The following is a 19129-nucleotide window of genomic DNA, read 5'->3' on the forward strand; positions in this document are numbered from 1 at the left end:
TGGAGGTTACATGGCAAGTGATGGAGCCAAGATTCAAACCTGAGTCACTCTCACTCTAGGCTGTGTTCCCCCCCCCCACCCCCGTGAGCAGTCACAAAATCATAATAACCATTTATCATTTATTCTCACATACATTATTTCATTTGCTCCTCACAACAGCCCTGTGAGGTAGGTAGGGTTACGTGTTACTGTTATGCCCATTTCACCGATGAAGACGTGAAGGTGGCTCAGTGAGGTGAGTGACAGGCACAAAGTCACACAGTATGTTAGTGGCTTCACAGGTTCCACATTTTCTCTCTAGAGTCAAGCTGCTTGAATTAGGAAGCACCAAAAAGATGGGGAAGGGGAAGTTTTATGGAGAGGGGAAAAAAAGGGCAGTGGTGACTTATAACAGTTTTTTATCCTCAAACTGTTTTGTTGTGGTCACAGCTTCTGTGGCTTGGTCTAAAGTGGGTTCTCTGTGAGGGTCTTTCTAGAATGCTGTTGGCCTGGTGGCCTGTGACAGCTGTAAGATATTCCGAGGTTCACTGTAGGGAAGGAAAGGCCTGGATAAGCCGTTAAGGGGCCTGGCTATGCTCAGAGCCCAGCGTATAAGCTCCCAACTCACAGGGCCAAATGAGAGGAGGCCTCTTCCTTGGCTTTGTCTGAGGGCCTCTGCCCAGCAGGGAGGACTTTGGGACTGCCATGGCCCTCCTCACTCCAGGGGTGAATCATAATTACGTGCAGGTCTGAGGCCTGCACTGCTCATAGCCCACTGGGTTTTGGCTTTGGGCTTCTATGCCCAGACTGTAACCCAACAAGGCCCATGTACTACTTCTGAGCACACCCCCACAGAGGAGGGCCTGGAGTCCTGGGGGCTGTACACCCGCTCCAAGGGCAGTGCTACGGTTCAGACTGCTGCTGTGCTCCCCACTGCACACTGCCCTCTGAGACCACACCTCCTTCTGCAGGCCCCCCGCCAGGGGTGGCGAGTCTGCCCCTCCCAATAGAAAATGGTCAAAAGGCATGTGGAGCCATCGTTGGTGGGGAAGATGGGTGAAGTAAGGGTCACATACACACACACACGGTGAGGACATAACACAGGGGACTGACAGGGGTGGAAGAAGGTGAGCAGAGCTCCTGCAGCAGATCCCACAGTGAAGTCTGCACTCTTGAGTAATGCTAAGTGTCTGGTCTCTCAACGTGACTGTTTTCAAGGTGAAGAAATGCACCTTGGATGAAAACGAGGGTCTGCGGCCAAGATCCAGCACAGGAAGTGGCAGGTCAGATCCTGGCTTAATAGAAGGAAGAACTTCCTACCAGCCACACTTTCAACCCCTGGGGGGTGCTGCCCTCATCAGAGGTGTGCCAGCCAGCCTAGGCCATCCCTTGGGGATACCTGGGCAGAGGCACTCACCCCCAAAGGTGCTGGGACCAGAGGACAGCTAATCAACCACTGAATTATTTTCCAACCCTGAGAGTCTGTAAGAGCCCCGTTTAGACTGACCTCTTTTGGGGATAACTCAAATTATGGGGAAAAGGATTACAAAAGTCAGGCAGCAGGCTGGATGATGAAGTACCTTTCATTACCCTGGCTCCAGATACTTCCACATTTTCATAGAGACAGCAGCCCATTTCTGAAGCCAAAAATCCCTCAAGTTGGCCCCACCTTCTGGAGCCTGCTCACTCCTCCAAGCCCAGGCTGCAGCTCAGCCTGGCCCCAGAGGGGCCAGTGGCGGAGCTCTGAAAACACTACATTCCAGGCCGGCCAAACACGACTGCCCTGGGCAAACAAGTCCCAGGTGCTGGCTGCATCCCTAGGGAGGGAAGAGCAGGTGCGGCAGGAAATGCCAAGTACATTATGTCTTCTTGTTCTTAAACCATTCCCTCTGCCTGTGGCCCTTTTTACAGATGGGCAAATGGGGCATTGGCTGGTGGGAGAGAGACCTGGAGCATGTGAGAAAACTGCTGCTCCTTTGTCCCAGCCAGGAAGTCCTCCCGTGGTCTCCTCTAGGGGACCTCAGCTGGCTCTTCCCTTGTCATAATAAAACTGTCCATCTCCAGCTCAAAATGGCAAGAACAAAGGTGGTTCTGGTTAGAGGACATGTGAATTCCAAAAGGCAGATTTCATCCCGGGGGGAATCAAGTCCTGCTATGTAGTTAATATGGATTAGTAGAGTCCCCTGCCTTGCATCACTGGCCAGACACTCTCCGAGACCTTGGCTGGCATGGAGTTTCTTGAGACCTCCCCACTACCGTGTTGCTGAGGTTCTTTTATCTGTACCGTATTAATCGAATAATCTTATTATTCATAAAATCCAGAGCATGTGGGTGAGAAGAATCGATGCAGAAGCCATCACTCAGAGCAATTTTCAGCACTTCCTCCACGAAGACCTGGAAACTATTGATCTGCTTGTTGGCGGGCACCACCCACAGCCTCTTGAGGTTCTGCTTGGTGTACTCTTCCTCTGGCAGGCCCTCCACAGTGGCCACCCAGTCCAGAGTCAGGTGGTTGGGGTCCTGCAAGTGGCTGGTGATGGAGGAGAGATTGCCGTTGGAGCAGTAGAAGAGCTTGGAGCCTAGGAGCTTGAGGAAGAGGCAAGAGGTGCTGAAGATGTTGGCATTGAAGACCTCCATGCTGGAGGATGACAGGCTGTAGATCTGGGGTGCCTCACGCACAGTGAAGTGGACCGTCTGAACCCGCTTCTTCAGTGTGATGTTGAGCATGGCGTTCTTCTCTGCCTTGGAGAGCTCCACCTCCTTCTCCTGCAGTGCCTCAATCAGGGGCTGCACCTGGTAGAAGTCAGCTTCCCGGCGGAGCAGGCCCATCTCCTGGAAGTCCTCGGGCAGGTCCAGGTGCGAGGTCCGCAGGAAGTTGAGGATATAGCGGAACACTTTGCCATCACGGTCAATGAAGCAATTGCCCTGGCTGTCCCTCTTGGTGGGCATCTTCCCACTGAACATGGCACCCAGCATGGAGTCGGGGAAGCTGGTCAGCGTAGCCAGTGAGGTGGTGTAAAGCTTCCCCCCAACATTCAGTGTGATGGGGTCAGACATGGCAGGAGGCTGGGGTGCTGGGAAGTATTCCTACAGAGGGCGAAAAGCGAGATATAAATACTACACAAACATGTCTGGGGAGTCATAGTCCTTGGTGTTGAGATGAACTAACACCTGATGGATGCTGACAACTGCCACAGTGTGGAAAGCACATTAGATATACCAGGGAGCTAGAAAGAAAGGGAAAGGAAAGAAAAGGAAAAAAATTCCAATTTCCTGAAGTCTATTTTAATTGGTCTAGAACAAGCCCCAGCATTGGTATTTTTTTTTAAGATTTATTTATTTATTTGAAAGGCAGAGCCACAGAGAAGCAAAGAGAGAGAGAGAGAGAGAGAGAGAAATCTTCCATCCGCTGGTTCACTCCCCAGATGGCTGCAACGGTCAGAGCTGTGCCGATCCGAAGCCAGAAGCTAGAAGCCAGGAGCTTCCTCCGGGTCTCCACATAGGTGGAGGCACCCAAGGACTTGAGCCATCCTCCACTGTCTTCCCAGGCCATAGCAGAGAGCTGGATCGGAAGTGGAGCAGCTGGGACTTGAACCGGCACCCAAATGGGATGCTGGCACTGCAAGCAGTGGCTTTAATTGCTATGCCACAGTGCTGGCCCCTGCAAAGAGTTTTTTTTAAAATACCAATGCTTGGGGCTGGTAGAGGATGGCCCAAGTACTTGGGCCTCTGCACCCTCATGGAAGACCCAGAAGCAGCTCCTGGCTCCTGGTTTCTGATCAGTGCAGTTTCGGCCATTGCGGCCATCTAGGGAATGAATGAGTGGATGACCGGATGGAAAATCTCTCTCTCTGCCTCTGCCTCTCTGTAACTCTGCCTTTCAAACAAATAAATAAATCTTTTTTAAAAAAAGTTCATTTTGTGATTCTAAATATTCAAGGAAGAGAGAGAAGAATGGAAAATGTGCTTGGACTGAGCTATCCTATATGCCTTTATGTGTATTTGCTACATTACAGTTTATCACCTTTTGGTATAGGTAATACCATTATCCAACCCTGTTGTGCACATGAGGAAAACTGCCAGGATTCCTTCCACATACAGAGGAGAAGTGCCTTGTCAGCATTCCAACTCAGGACCCTTAATATGAAAGAAATGTGTCAACACTCACCAGCCAAGGACTGGTAGCACCAAGTACTTCACAAATGCTCTGGGAACTGGGACTCCAGGCCCAGTGCACTTTCTATTCTATCAATGCTGCTTCTCTCAAAGACCTGACAATGAATGGCTGTGATCAGTGACGTGTCCACCCTTCTATCAGGGCCCAAGTGGGTCACTCGGTCCTCAGGACTCCAACTGACAATCCTGGATGCTCACTGTTCCTAGGCCATTGCCACAGAGGTGCTCTTGGCCATCGAGGTGTGTCCTTTCCTGCCATGACTCAGTTTCCTACCTCCTCTGAAACTAACAGCAAGGTCAGTGCATATGTGGCACCCTGCCCATACCACTCTTCCTGGAGGTATTCTACCTACTCTTTATTTTCTTTCTCTTTTCCTTTGTAGATCTTTTTTAAAAAATTGAGTTTTATTTGAAAGAGGGGGAGACAGAGAAAATCTCCCTCCTATTGGTTCACTCTTCAAATGTTTGCAACAGCCAGGCCTGGGCCAGGCCAAAGCCAAAAGCTCCCATGTGGTTGGCTGGAACCCAACCACTTGAGCCATCACCCACTGCCTCCCAAGATGAGCGTTAGCAGGCAGCTGGAACTGGGATTTGTGCCTGGACTTGAACTTGGGCACTCCAGTATGGGATGTGGGCATCCCAAGTGGTGCTTTACTGCTGTGCCAAATGCCCATCCCCCTACCCACTCTTTAAAAAGCCTCCTGCATCTCGAGTTGGTGAGTCTCCTTCAACCTGAACTCTTGGATTCTAATTTCTCTTCAAGGTTCTAGGAAACAGGATTTATCTTTTCCCCAAGAGCCGACCTGTGGGACAGATTCGGCAATTTTCTTTGGGTACTCCCTTACGGTGTGGATATGGTTTGCCATGTGCTGGAAGCTTAGTCCCCAGGTAGCAGTGCAGAGGTGGTAGAACCTTGAACAGGTGGGGCCTTGTGGAAGGTGATTAGGTCACAGGGGCATTGAACTCAGAAGGGACAAACACAGTTCCTGCAGATCCTGGTTTGTTCGTTCGAGAGCGAGTTATTCTAAATAGTGAGCCCTGAATCTCTCTCGCTTCATGTCTTGGCCAGGTGGTCTCCGCCTCTTCTTGTACCTGCTCCCACGTTAGCATCTGTCATGCTGTGATGTAGCCAGAAGGCCATCATCACCAGAGCTGAGCTGATGCTGGGATGAACTCTGGGACTGTGAGCTAAATACATCTCTCTCTCTCTCTCTCTCTCTCTCTCTTTTTTTACAGACTGCCCAGCTTCACTTATTTTGTTAGAGCCGCAGAAAATGGTCTTAGACACCAAGAGGAATCAGTCCCAGTGCTGCTCTTAAGAGCCCAGGTAGTAGGGGAGACAAGAGACAGCAAAGACACAGCTTGAATATTTGGTCCCCAAACTCATGTAGAAGTGTAAACCACAAAGTTATACATTAATGGTTCTAAGAGGGTGAACACTTAATCCAGTTATGGTATTTAGAGGTGGGGGCTTTGGGAAGTGGTTAGATGGGATGAGGTCATGAGGGTGGAGGGGTCACACTGGAATCCCAGTGGCTTTTTAGGAGGCAACGAAGTGCAATTCCTGCCTTGTGTCATGTCATGTTCTGTGCCACTTCAGGACTCTACCAGCAAGAAAACCTTCGACAGGGCTGAGCTGGGGGCACAGCTTGATCTGAGACTGTGAACCTTTACAACCAGGAGTCAAAATAAATCCCTCTCCTTTATAAAGTTAGGCTGCCTCATGTATTTCATTGTCATAATGAAAGGCTGATGAATACACACACTTAACAAGACACAGCACCAAGAGCTGCAGGAGTAAGTCAGGAATGGATTCTGGTGCATCAGGGAACATCTTACCAGGGCTGCATACCACGCAGCGTGGGAACAGATCTCAGCGGGAGGCCTTTCAAAGTTCACTCCACAGGAGTGGCAAACACTTCTGTGTCAGTGTGCTCAAGAGCCTCGTTACACTGAGATACCCTGACACCCTTTGTCTACAGCGTGAGGGCCGTGGCATAGTCATAGCAAATTAAGCTGCCGCCTGGATCACTAGCTTCCCTAATGCTGGTCTGTGTCCTGGCCACCCTATTTCTGATCCAGCTCCCTGCTGATGGCCTAGGAAAAGCAGTAGAAGATGGCCCATGGCGCCACGGCTCAATAGGCTAATCCTCTGCCTGCGGCACTGGCACACTGGGTTCTAGTCCCGGTCGGGGCGCTGGATTCTGTCCCTGTCGCTCCTCTTCCTGTCCAGCTCTCTGCTGTGGCCCGGGAGTGCAGTGGAGGATGGCCCAGGTCCTTGGACCCTGCACCCGCATGGGAGACCAGGAGAAGCACCTGGCTCCTGGCTTCGCATCAGTGTGGTGTGCTGGCCGCAGCGCACCGGCCACAGCGGCCATTGGGGAGTGAACCAACAGACAAAGGAAGACCTTTCTGTCTGTCTCTCTCTCTCTCTCACTGTCCACTCTGCCTGTCAAAAAAAGAAAGAAAAAGAAAAAGAAAAGAAAAAAAAAAAAAAAGAAGATGGCCCAAAGTACCCCTACCACCCACATGGGAGGCCCAGAAGCTCCTGACTCCTGCCTTTAGCCTGGCCAAGCCCTAGATGTTGCAGCCATTTGGGGAGTGAACCAGCAGGTGGAAGATCTCTCCATAACTCCACCACTTCTTTTTAAAAATTTATTTATTTGAGAGGTAGAGTTACAGACGGAGAGAGGTGAAACACAAAGTTCTTCTGTCTGCCTGGTTCACTCCCCAAATGGCTGCAATGGTCAATCGTAGGCAGATCCAAATGCAGGAGCCAGGAGCTTCTTCTGGGTCTCCCACATGGGTGTAGGGGCCCAAGCAACTGGGCCATCTTCTACTGTTTTCCCAAGCTGTAGCAGAGAGTTGGATTGGAAGAGGAGCAACCAGGACGCAAACCAGTGCTCATATGGTATGCTGGCACCACAGGCAGAGGCTTAGCCTACTATGCCACAGCACCAGCCCCAAATAAATAAATCTTAAAAAAAGTAGTGTGCACCCAATTTCTTGCTGCTACCATGGTGAGCGGCAGTGACATAGCACTCAGGGGCAGAGGTTGATAGAAGAGAAGGCAGATCTCTCTCCTCCAGGTCTAGGGTGCTCTCTGTGGCATTGTTTTCTATGTACTGAGCCACAGAGTTCAGTCCTCTAAGCCCCAGTCCCAGGGTCATGGCGTGCCTGATCTCAAATCCATAGCCCTGCTAGGAAAGGCACAATGGCATGACTCACAGAGGCAGGAACTGGCAGTCTCAGGAGCTGTGCTTTGTAGCTTGGTGGCAAGTTTGCAGTCAGGTGGTGATGCACAAATGCCACCGAGCTCCTGCTCTCCCCATCCCCACCCCAATCATGCCATGTACTCCACTTCTTCCTGGCCATCCCCATGGATACTGCACAGTATCCAACACAGAATTCCCCTGCCCCAACCCTGATATGGACTCTTCTCAGCCAACCAACTGCCCCGAGTTCATGACAGAGGAAGCAGCCCCAACTTTTCAGCTCAACAATTCATCTTTATTCTGTTTCCTAGAAATCTTCCTGGAACTTCGGCTCATGTCTGCTCTGCCTACACCTTACATCCTTAGGCAGCTCCCTGCTGCTTGCCCACCTTCCATTCCAGTCCTCCTGAAGCACCACTCCCACACCAAAGCACTTTGCTCTTCTAGTTTCACCTCTAATCCTTCTCCATCTGCTGATTCACTCCCCAAATGGCCACAAAGGACTGAAGCTCCAGCAGGATCTCCCATGTGAGTGGCAAGGATCCAAGTACTTGGGGCATCTTCTGCTGCTTTCCCACATTATTAATAGGGAACTGGATTTGAAGCAGAGCAGCTGGGACTCAAACTGGCACTCATATGGATGCTGGCATCGCAGGCAGTGGCTTAACTCACTGTGCCGGCCCCCAAAGATTATTAAAATTCATGTAACTACCCTTAAGAAGGGTCAATTTTATTTTTAGTTATTTTTTAAATATGTATTTATTATTTGAAAGGCAGAGTTATAAATAGGGAGACAGAGAGAGAGAGAGAGAGACAGAGAAGGAAGAGGTTTTCCATCTGCTGGTTTATGCCCCAAATGGATGCAATGGCTGGGACTGGGCCCGGCTGAAACCAGTAGCCAGGAACTTCTCTCAGGGCTCCCATCTGGATGTAGGGGACCAAGCACTTGGGCCATCTTGTGCTGCTTTCCCAGGAGCATTAGCAGGGAGTGCGATCAGAAGTGGAGCAGCCAGGAATTGAATGAGTACCCTGTAGGCAGAGGCTTACCCTTCAATCCAACAGCACCGGCCCAGGTGAATTTTCCTGTATGTAAATTATGTTCCCATAAAATGGGAAAAAAATAAAGGTTGTAATAGTAAGTCTCATATGAAATCAATACTGGTTGTGACTAGTCTCATACATACAATTGTGAAACTTTTAGTTGTGTGTGTGAAATGGATCATGATCTAATATGTATCTTTTTTTTCTTTTTCTTTTTTTGACAGGCAGAGTTAGATAGTGAGAGAGAGAGACAGAGAGAAAGGTCTTCCTTTTTCAGTTGGTTCACCCCCTAAGTGGTTGCTACAGCTGGCACGCTGCGCCGATCCAAAGCCAGGAGCCAGGTGCTTCCTCCTGGTCTCCCATGTGGGTGCAGGGCCCAAGCACTTGGGCCATCCTCCACTGCCTTTGCGGGCCACAGCAGAGAGCTGGACTGGAAGAGGAGCAGCTGGGACAGAATCCGGCGCCCCAACCGGGACTAGAACCCGGGGCGCTGGCGCCACAGGCGGAGGATTAGCCTAGTGAGCCATGGCACCGGCCTCTATCATGTATCTTCATACTATGGGTTGTGATTGTAAAGGAGGGTAAAAACTATCCTCCAAAACTGTGTCTATGAAATAAACCAATAGTAGACAGATGAAAAGGAGGAAAACCATCTTAATTAGAGCACAGGAATCCACAAAATTAGACTTTAAACTACACCTGAGTTCATGTCAATGAGGCGAATTCTGGATAGCCCCAAGGATGGGGGCTGGTTGCTAGAGGAACCAATCACGTGATTAGAGAACTGGAACTTTCCCCACTCACCCCCTCACCTTGAGGGAATGGAGCCACAATCACCAAGGCCAATGATTTAATCCACCACGTGCACTTAATGCCTCCATAGAAATCCTCTGACAGCTCCCCAGCTGGTGAAAATGTGGAGCACCTGGAGACAGCACAGAAGCTCCAGGCCCCTTCCACTATAATTGCCCGATACCCAGATACCCATCTAGTGTTCCAGAGGCATATCTTCTTTTAATAAATGGGTAATCTAGTAAGAAATTGTTTCTCTGAATCCTGTGAGCCATTCTTGCAAAGCGTCAAACCTGAGATCACAGCAACCTCCAGTTTATAGCCATCGGGGAGTGAGCCAGTGGAGGGATAGACTTCCCCATCCTGCCTTTTAAATACAATACATACATCTTTAAAAAATAATTAAAAATGTAGAAAAGCACTAAATGCTCTCCACAAGAGACAATATCCCAGGAAGGCCCCTAGCCCCTCCACGGCTGACACACAGCAAGCCCACCGAGCAGTCTAGACTGTCCTACTTCTTCAGCAATTCAGGATAATGATAAAGCAGTGAAACACAAAAAAGCCAGGTTTTTAAAAGCTAGATTGGAAAAGCTGACTGGATAGGGCTGGCGTGTGGAGTACCAGGGAAAGCCACCGCATGTGATGCCAGCATCCCTTATGGGCGCTGGTTTGAGTCCCGGCTGCTCCCCGCTAATGCGCCTGGGAAAGCAGCGGAGGATGGCCCAAGTCCTTAAGTTCCTGCTCCCTTGTGGGAGACCTGAAAGAAATTCCTGGCTCCAGTCTCACCCAGGCCTGGCTGTTGCACCCATTTGGGGAGTGAAACAATGGATTGAATAGTCTCTCTCTCTCTCTGTACTCTGCCTTTCAAAAAAAGAAAGGAAAAAGAAAAAGGTTGAATGAAAATGTAAACTGAGCTGGGTAGCAGAAAATAAAGGAAGCCCCACCACCGTCTGAGCAGATTTTTTTTCCCCCCCAGCAGGAGTCTTTCCAAGAGGTAAATCTGAAGTTGCGGTTTGCCTGGAAAAGAACCAGGAAGCATTCTGCTCTAACGCCTCCTTGTGGAAAGCGCTGGTGTCAGACCAGCAGATTATACTGCCGGCTCCTCAGGCCAGCTGATGGGGCAGGAAAGGCCAGGGTGCCTGGGGATCTGGAGCTGTGGCGGAAATGAGAGGGTGCGCAGGCTGGCACTGTGGGAAGGAGCAATTTCAGTCTGGGGCCTGAAAACCACCCTGCTGCAACCTATAATTGTGACACAGAAATCTTCGAGAGGAGATACCTTATAAGAAGTGTAGCTGTCTCCTCTAAAATTCTGCCCTGACACCCACAGTCCCTGCAGGGCACATGAGGGAAATAGCTATGTTTGGCGAGTACTCAGTGTGTACCAAAATGGGTGCTAGGGTGCTGGTGCTGTGGCATAATAGGTTAAGCCTCTGCCTGTGGTGCCAGCATCCCGTATGGGTGCCAGTTTGAGTACTGGCTGTTCCACTTCCAATCCAGCTCCCTGCAGATGGCCTGGGAAAGCAGTGGAAGATGGCCCAAGTGCATAGAAGACCTGGAGGAAGCTCCAGGCTCCTGGCTTCGGATCAGTACAGCTTCGGCTGATGCGGCCATTTGGGGAGTAAACCAGCAGATGGAAGACCTCTCTCTCTCTCTGTAACTCTGCCTCTCAAATAAATCTTAAAAACAAAAAATGGGTGCAAGGTATTATATATTTATCAGCTTATCTAAGCCTTATTAACACTACTTCAGAGTGTGGGGAGTCAGACCGGTTAGTAGGCAGTCAGGGTGGTCATGGTAGAGGTTTAGGGTGCAAAATGTTTGCTTTCCCTGGAGGTTGTCTTTAGCAAGGTCAAAAGTGCCTGCCTGGGGCTGGTGCTGTGGTGTAGCGAGTAAAGCTGCCGCCTGCAGTGCCAGAATCCCATACGCGCTGGTTTAGACCTGGCTGCTCTACTTCCGATCAAGCTCTCTGCTATGGCCTGGGAAAGCAGAAGATGGCCCAAGTGTTTGGGCCCCTACTCCCGTGGGGAGACCCGGACGAAGCTCCTGGCTCCTGGCTTCAGATTGGCCCAACTCCGCCATTGCGGCTCACGCTCATCTTGATTTCTGAATGTTATCTATCGCTTGTAAAAAAAAAAAAAAACAAAAACCAAACCAGGGCTTCCTGAAGAAACTGATGATTCCAGGATTTTGACAAGAAAAGTTCAAGGTGAGCCTGGGATTTCTCTTGCCTGAGAGCAAAGACACAATCAAAGATTAGTGAGGCTAAACTAAAAGAACCCAGGAGCTGAAGGGACTCATGCTAGCCAAATGTAGGATGATCTGAGCATCCAAAAGATTAAGGATGATAATAGATTATAGCAAATTGAACTTTAACAAAAAAAACCATGAGTCCAACAAAAAGAAAAGAGGGGGAGGAGAAAGAAAGAGAGGGGAGAAAAGTTATTTTGTAAACAAGAATCCCAGCTAATAAATACAGAAGTAATGGCAAAATTAGGAAATGGATTGTTTTGCAACTCTCTGTTGCAATTCAGGCAAGGGTCATGAAAGGATGTTGTGTGAGAGGTTCTCAGGAACACACAATTCCCATACTCAATGAATCATGCCACGGAGTACTCACTAACTGCAAAGGGGAGATTTCACCCTTACAGTGGGTGAGAGACCTGAGCCTGGATCAAGGTGCAGCTATTTTAAAATAGGCCTCCATCTTGTATCTCAGGCCTGACCGGGACCTGAACCCTGGGCCAGAAGCTCCTAAAAATAAATAAACGAACTCCCCTTGCAATAAACTCCCCTAGCAACAGCCAATCAGCAGATAGCAGGGAAATAACCTAAAGTTCTAGGCATCTTTTCATGACAGTTAAGGTGATTGATAACATCCCAAAACCCTGCAGTTTGGCACGTACACCCCAGCAGCTTAGACCCTATACTTTAGCCAATCAATTTAAAAGGCATCACCCCCAAAGCCAACCAACCACCTTTACTAGGTCCATTCCCACCACTGGATGCACTAATCAGTTCTAAAAGATGTTCTTTGAATTTCCCTCAGAATGAGATGATTTGCTAAATGGTACTATAATATATAGAATGTCTCTGAAAACCCTATAAAAACCCTGTTAACTGAAGAGTCGGGGCTCTCAATGCAAATCCGCTGCATCGGTGATGGTTGAGAGTCCAGACCCGGGGTTGCAATAAAACTCTCGTGTGTTTTACAGCAGTATCGGCTCCTTGGTGGTCTTTGGGGACAATTGAACTGGGCATAACATGGGGAGATCAGCTTGTCATGATCTTAATCAATAATCAAGTAGAATGTTCATAGATGGACAGCAGGACCCTGGTATCACATGCTCCTGATGTGATGCAATAAAGAGTACAAAGTACCAAAAACCAAACAGAAATAACCGGGAACTCATCACTGATGGACTAATCGGACATTTAAACAGATGGAGGGGCTCTATTTAGATTAAATGGGTTGTTTAAAGATACATTATCAAATGCTATATGAATCCTGACTGGATCTAATTTTATTTTTTATTTTTTCAAAAAGATTTGTTTATTATTTACTTGAAAGTCAGAGTCACAGGGATGGGGAGAGAGATCTTTCATCTGCTGGTTCACTCCCCAAATGGCCAAAACAGCTGGGGCTGGGCCAGACCAAAGCTAGGAGCCTGGAATTTCAACCCAGTCTCCCATTAGGTGCAGAGGCCCAAGTACTTAGGCTATTTTCTGCTGCTTTCTCGGCACATTAGCAGGGAACTGGCTTGGAAGTGGAGCAGCCAGAACTCAAACTGGCATCCATATGGTATGTCAGCGTTAAAGGTGGCAGGCTAACCCGCTGCACCACAACACGGGCTCCATGGATCTAATTTTAAAAACCAAAAACTACAGAAGATGTTATTAGGCAACTGGAAAAAAACGTGAATATTAACTATTCTATTAGATAATACTTACTTCTTGCTAATTGTCTTAGGATCATGGCATGGTCAAATAGGAGAATATTGCTGTTAGGAGACAGAAGTATGCTGAACAATCTAGGAGCTAAATGTCTGGACGCCTGTAACTTTTAAATAGTCTGGGGGAAAAAGTGCATGCGTATCTGTGTGAAACCCAAATCAGCCAAGTGTGAATTGGTGCATCTAGGGCAAGGGCTATATTTGAAACTTTTCTGTAGGGTTGGGGATTTTGAAAATATTTTACTTAGAAAGAAGGGGGGAAGAAAAGAGTATTTCGGATGAGAAGTTCTATTCAGAATGTCAGTAAATGGGAGCTTTGTTATCACTACTACTAAGGAGCACTAAAGGTTCATGATTTTCCTCCCCAAAAGGAAGCCAATCCCGGGCTAAGGGATAAAAGCCCAGAGTTGCAAACCTGGTTAGACCAACTACCCACAGAAACCACACCAGGGGCCCGTGTGCTGGGAGCAGACTGGCTGTTCAGGCCTTGTTTCCCTGCCTTCTCCTGATCCCAGAGTCTCCGCTACGGCAGCAGGAAAAACTGTTGCTCTGGGTCTATGTAAATGTTCACAAAGGGGGACGGCTTCTGGGCCTCAGAAATGCTGAGGCCAGGCAGAAAGCAACAGAGAGGCCGTCCGGGGTACAGGGCAGTGCCTGCTTTGACCAGAGCCTGTCTCTGAATCAGACTCTGCCACTCGCTAACTGTGTGGGCCTCAGGCAACTCCTGGGCAGATGGTGATCCTAACAATAACCACCACAGTAATAATAATGGCTAACATTTACTGAGTAGTTACATCTGTGCTAGGCACTTCAATCACATTAACCTCACAGGTGAAGCAGGCACTATTATATCCTTACTTTTTATGCCAACTGTGCCAGGCCCTCTCTGATCTCTGCAATCTGGCATTTGCCATTCCTTCTGCCTGGACTGCAAAGGAAAACCCCATTCATCTGCCAGGCCCCTCGGCAGGAATTCCTTCCTTTCTCCTCTGCATCTCTAGAACATTCTACTCTCATTCCTTACCACAGCCAACTTTTACTGAAGTCTGATGCCTGCCTGGCCTTCCTGTTGGGCTGGGAAGGACTCCCCTCCCCAACTCTAGAAGCAGGCGGAATAGGGGAAGAAACTTCTTCCTGTGCAGTCACATCCATTTCCTCCCACCCCAGACTGGCTGCCATCTGCCGAAAGGAAGGTCATGGCTTCCGCCTGGAGTTTTAAAGCTTTCTATTTCAAAATACTGAATTTCCCATGTGGAATCTAAGGCATGGGACAAGGCCCAGTCGACCTCACAGATGGAAACGCAAGGAGAGCTGAGTGCACGCACAGGCGAAAGGACACGGCATGGTTGGAGGCACTTTAGGGGTGACAAGGCTGAGCGGGTCATGTGTCTCCCAGCACACCGGAGACCTTCCTGCCTTACTCAGTCTGCCCACCAGGGTAGGCTCCTGGGCTCACAACCCTGGGGACTTCCTGGGAACACCTCCCTTTCCAGGCCTCCCCACACCCCAGAGCTCTATCTTTGGCCCCCTCTTGACCGGTCGCCATCTTTTTTTTGACAGGCAGAGTGGATACTGAGAGAGAGACAGAGAGAAAGGTCTTCCTTTTTGCCGTTGGTTCACCCTCCAATGGCCGCTGCGGCCGGCGCATTGCCCTAATCCGGAGCCAGGAGCCAGGTGCTTCTCCTGGTCTCCCATGGGGTGCAGGGCCCAAGCACTTGGGCCATCCTCCACTGCACTCCCGGGCCATAGCAGAGAGCTGGCCTGGAAGAGGGGCAACCGGGATAGAATCCGGCGCCCCGACCGGGACTAGAACCTGGTGTGCCGGCGCCGCTAGGCGGAGGATTAGCCTGTTAAGCCACGGCGCCGGCCCCGGTCGCCATCTTTAAGAAGCCTAGGGCTGCTCCGCTGCCCCCACAATCCACATGGCAGGAGAGGACTGTGGAGCCATCTGCCTCTGGGAGCAGAAGGAAGTGAGCCCCCCGATCCGCGAGGCTCCCTACTCGCACAGCGAAGAGTCTTCCACCTGGTGCAGGCCCACCCCAACCACCACCATCCCCCATCCTCTTCCAGAACTTTCCGTCCCTCTCAGCTCACTCATGATTCATGTTCGTTCTCTGCAGGCACAAGCCCGCATTGCAACCGCTCTCCCTGCGGTCTTCCGGCTCCTGCCGACAACTCGAACTTAGAAACAGCGTGTTCCCCTCCATCTCCTCACTGCAGCCTCACACTGGCACAGGGCGGGCTGGCCGGCTTGAGGGAACTGGTCCAGTCAGAAAACTGCGAAGGGCAGGAAACCCAAACTTCTGTTTCCTCCCTGCCACCTGCCCGCCTCCCTGGAGTGCAGGGGAACAAGCGGGGTCTTTGGAGCGCAAGGTCCTCATGGGCCCACTCCTCGGGTCTCACGTCCCTCACCTGTGAGCGGCTACGGGGCCAGCACAGAGAGCGGAGGGAGAGCATGCGTGTGACGCACTCGGCTCCACGAATGGGCCCTTCAATTCCAGTCACAAGGAAGGTGCTCCGAGCACCCATCCGGCGACAGCGCCGCCAACCCTGGGCTCGCCCCGCCACCCAACCCAACCCAACCCAGGGTTACCTCCACGGCACTCGCTCCCCAGCCCTGGACACCCCTCTGCGACCTGACGCGGGACCACCTTCTCCTCAGAGGCCCTCACCCTGTTTGCCCCTCACCCCACTCCGGGTCCCACCAAAGCCTCCTCCCACAGTCCCCGACCCCCGTAATCCGGGCCTTTCCTACCATCACCATCACCTCCGCCCCTCCCACCAGCTCCGCCCCTCTTCCCCGGTTCTGCCTCCTCTGGCTCCCCTCTGCCCCGCAGCCACTTAGGTAGCCATCCCCATTTCGCAGATGAGAGTGGAGAGGCCGCGGTAGGCGACCTCTCAAGGTAGGACAGGTGCCCAGATGGGCTCCGTCCTCTCAGCGGCAGACCCCGAGCCCCGCGTCCCCGGCAGCACGGCACCCACCTCCTGCCCTCGCTCTGCAGCCTCCCCTCCGCGGGCGGCGGGCGCAGCTTTGCGAGGGGGCGGAGGGTCAGAGCCCAGCCCAGGGGCGTGGCGGGCCTGGGTCCGCGCGCTGCGCTCCGGGACTTGTGGTTCTCCCCTAGTTATTTGCGGCTCGGCAAGCCCAGTTGGAACTACTCCTCCCATGAGGCATTGCAGCGAGTTGCCCAGCTCTCCGCCCCGCCCACACCGGGGCTCAGGCCAGCTGGCCTTAAAGGGGACGCGACCCGAGTGGCAGCTCGCGAGGTGGCCCCCGCTCCAGCTCCGCCCCGTTTCCCCGCACCTCGCCCCTCCCCCCGCTTCGACCCGCAGCCCCACGGCCGCGCCGCAGAATCGGGCTCTTCAGGCACAGACGGACTTGTGCAGAGCGGAGTGGGAAGATTGGACTTTGCGGTGGAAGCAGCATCCTTGTGGTCTGGGACCAGGCGGAGGGCGACCCCACCCTAGGGGGAGCAGAAGACCCGCCCTGACCTAGCGCGGCCCAACCTAGTTCTGCCCGGCCTGAGAGCCCCGCCCAGGAGCCGGCTCTGTAGCAGAGCCCGCTGGAATCTGGGAGGTAAGGGGGCTGGGGGCGTGTATGAGGGTTAAGGGGGTGTCTGCACCCTGGCGTTTCAGGAACCCCGGATTAGCCTGTAGGGCACTATGAACCCAGGCCCGGGAGGCGGGAGGTCTGGGTGCATCATGGGTCTTGCTGTGTGACCTTGGACTAGTAGCTACCCCTCTCTGGGCCTCAACCTCTTCCTTCCTCGATTGTGTGTTAAGGTAATTCGGCTCTCTCCCCACTTAGGGCTGAGGGCACTGGTGCTCAGTACCATGAAGCTTGCCGGCCTCCCCGGGGGACCCCAGCGCCAGCAGACTGGCTGCGAGTGCACTGGAGTAATTGGAGGGAGAGAGAGGGTCCAGCTGGGGCACAAACGGGGGTACCCAGAGGCCAGCACTGCTTGGAAAAGGCTTTTGCTGTTCTTAGCATCCCGTGTCCCCGGGGGTCCCTCACCTGTACGTGCCCCTGCACACTGGAGACCGCAGGTATGAGGCGGCAGCCTGCGGTGGGGGCGGGGCAGGGGCGCGGCCAGGCTGGGAGGGGTGGATGTGGTGTGTTCCCGAGCAGGGAAGGCTGCTCCTGCCTTTCTCCCTGCTCTCCCAATAAAAGAGCAGTTGCTTGGGTGGTACGGTCCTTTCTTCTGTTCCTTTAGAGCCACTTTGGTGGCCCAGACAGGGGCCCCCCAGCATAGGGAGAAGGGCTCCCTCAGGCCTAGGGAATAGCAGCTCAGTTAAAAATAGAGCGGCTGCTGGCGGCGCCCCTGAGGGGCAGGAGATGGAGCCCCCCTCCCCTGCCCCCAGGGGAGTCATAGGACAGCGGCTGGGTGTGAGGGTCCCGGAGGGGAGGAAGTGAGTTCCCAACTTAGGTGAGCCTGGGAGGGGCAGCCCTGTCTCTCCCCACTCCTCAGGACAGGGAGAGGTTGGGTGAGGTCTTCGCAAACCCACCCCCTGTATTATGAGACCCTGTGAGTTCTGACCTGAGGGTTAACTGCTTTTCCTTCTGCCTTGTCGTTTGAGTCATTTCTCGAATGGCCAAGGCCTTGCTCAGGCCATTGCGGTGACCTCTACAGGGGATGCCTTGGTGGAGGTTTAAGCTCTCGGGGCAGTGACTGGACCAGGGGGTGGGCCTGTCTCTGGGAGGTGCTTTTCTGGTCACTTCCTTGGTTTTGTGTCATCGTGCTGTCACGTGTCTCTCACCAGCCACTTGGCACACCCACATGGACTCTTCTGTGCTTGGTCCCACACCAGGCGTTGGGCACAGACAGGGGACCAGGACCTGGTCCTGCCGGGGCGGGAGAGAGCCAGGCATGGAACCTGGGGACACTGCAGAGAGACACGAGAAGCCGAGAGAGGCCTTGGAGCCCAGGGCTCGGGGACGTGAATGGTAGGGGGTTAAGAAAAGGCTTCCCTGAGGAGGGGGCCATGTGAACCTGACATTGAAGGAAGAGTCGGATCCTGCCAAGGGAGAGACAAGGGGGCAGCGGAGGGCCATTAGGGAAAAGCCCATTGCCCGAATTCCTGCGGGTGCCCACTGCCTCTCATGTCACGTGGGCTTAGTGTCACCGGGAGGGCTGCCTGCCAGGCTCGGGAGTTTGGGCCTTATCCTGACTGTTCTGTGTAGGGGCAGGGCACACTGGAGGTTATCGGGCAGTACAGTTAATCTCACGGTGCTGTGGGTGTGTTGGGGCTGGGGAAAGCGGTTTGGAGAGGCGGTGAAGGGATGATGAAGGCTGAACTGGGGGCCCAAGGCCTGGAGGTGGAGGCAAGTATTGGAGTTGTATGACATTCACGTACACCCTGGGGGCTTAGCGGGGGCTGGAGATGAGCCAGGCCTGGATGTGCGGGAACAGGGTTCTGTCAACACACAGCAGAACTGCCAGGGTCAGCCGAGACGGACAGATAGAGGGATCTGGGCCTTTTAGGGGAGGGGGTATCATGATTTTCCAGTGCCTCCTGTGTGCCCTGGAGCATGCTGGATTGCTGGGGCTTCTAGGCTATTGCATTACTAGGACAAGGAGGGTACGCCCAGGGCTGCGGGAGCAGCCGCGGTGCGGGCCTGGAGAGACGAAGGGGTGGGCAGGTGGTCATCTTCCGTTCTGGGGGTCAGAAGCTCAGAGGGGTGAAAGAGTGTCTGTGACCAGGGGGCAGTGGCTGGGCTGGGGTCAGGCCACATGCCTCTGCTGTGGGATGAGAATGGGTACGGGTAGGAGGAGCTGATGCCGGGTAGGGTTGTAGAATCAGCCAGGTCGGTAGTGTGTGACCCCACGCCTCCTGCCCCTGACAGCCTTGCTTCTCCCCTTGGTGCCAAATGGTCAAGAACAGACTCCTGGCCGCCCAGGCCTCATCCCTTTTACGTCTCGTTGCAACGCTGAGTGGCAGGCCCAGAACAGTTCCCATTTCCCGGGCGAGAAGGCT

General features: G+C 52.4%; 2 protein-coding genes across 4 annotated transcripts in view; one reads left to right on the top strand and one right to left on the bottom strand.

Moving 5' to 3' along the window:
* Positions 1-111: 111 nt before the first annotated feature.
* Positions 112-16189, bottom strand: KCTD21 (potassium channel tetramerization domain containing 21). Of its 3 annotated transcripts, none has more exons than XM_062196773.1 (2): positions 16139-16189; positions 112-3066 (listed from the first exon to the last, which is right to left on the bottom strand). In XM_062196773.1, exon 2 carries the CDS (start codon positions 3034-3036, stop codon positions 2254-2256), a length of 783 nt encoding a protein of 260 aa, XP_062052757.1. In that variant the 5' UTR covers positions 3037-3066; positions 16139-16189; the 3' UTR covers positions 112-2253. The 3 variants fall into 3 exon arrangements, with proteins under 3 accessions (XP_062052757.1, XP_062052756.1, XP_062052758.1); XM_062196772.1 differs by lacking the exon at positions 16139-16189 and adding an exon at positions 15569-15631; XM_062196774.1 differs by lacking the exon at positions 16139-16189 and adding an exon at positions 15251-15424.
* A 268-nt stretch (positions 16190-16457) lies between these two features.
* The window catches only part of USP35 (ubiquitin specific peptidase 35), a 41874-nt gene continuing 39202 nt past the window's right edge, over positions 16458-19129 (top strand). Inside the window, exon 1 of the mRNA XM_062198273.1 lies at positions 16458-16730. The gene's annotated coding sequence lies outside the window, so the exon portion shown is untranslated. The remainder of the gene's footprint in view (positions 16731-19129) is intronic.

Source organism: Lepus europaeus, chromosome 7 (genome assembly GCF_033115175.1).
Source record: "Lepus europaeus isolate LE1 chromosome 7, mLepTim1.pri, whole genome shotgun sequence".
Taxonomy (NCBI): Eukaryota; Metazoa; Chordata; class Mammalia; order Lagomorpha; family Leporidae; genus Lepus; species Lepus europaeus.

What these genes read in the sequence shown, in the direction of transcription:
- KCTD21 (XM_062196772.1), bottom strand. Translation starts at nt 15,613, where the DNA reads ATGCTCTCCCTCCGCTCTCTGTGCTGGCCCCGTAGCCGCTCACAG. An exon ending in GGCCCCGTAGCCGCTCACAG is followed by an intron (nt 3,067 to 15,568) that starts GTGAGGGACGTG and finishes CGCCCTCTGTAG; the next exon opens with GAATACTTCCCAGCACCCCA.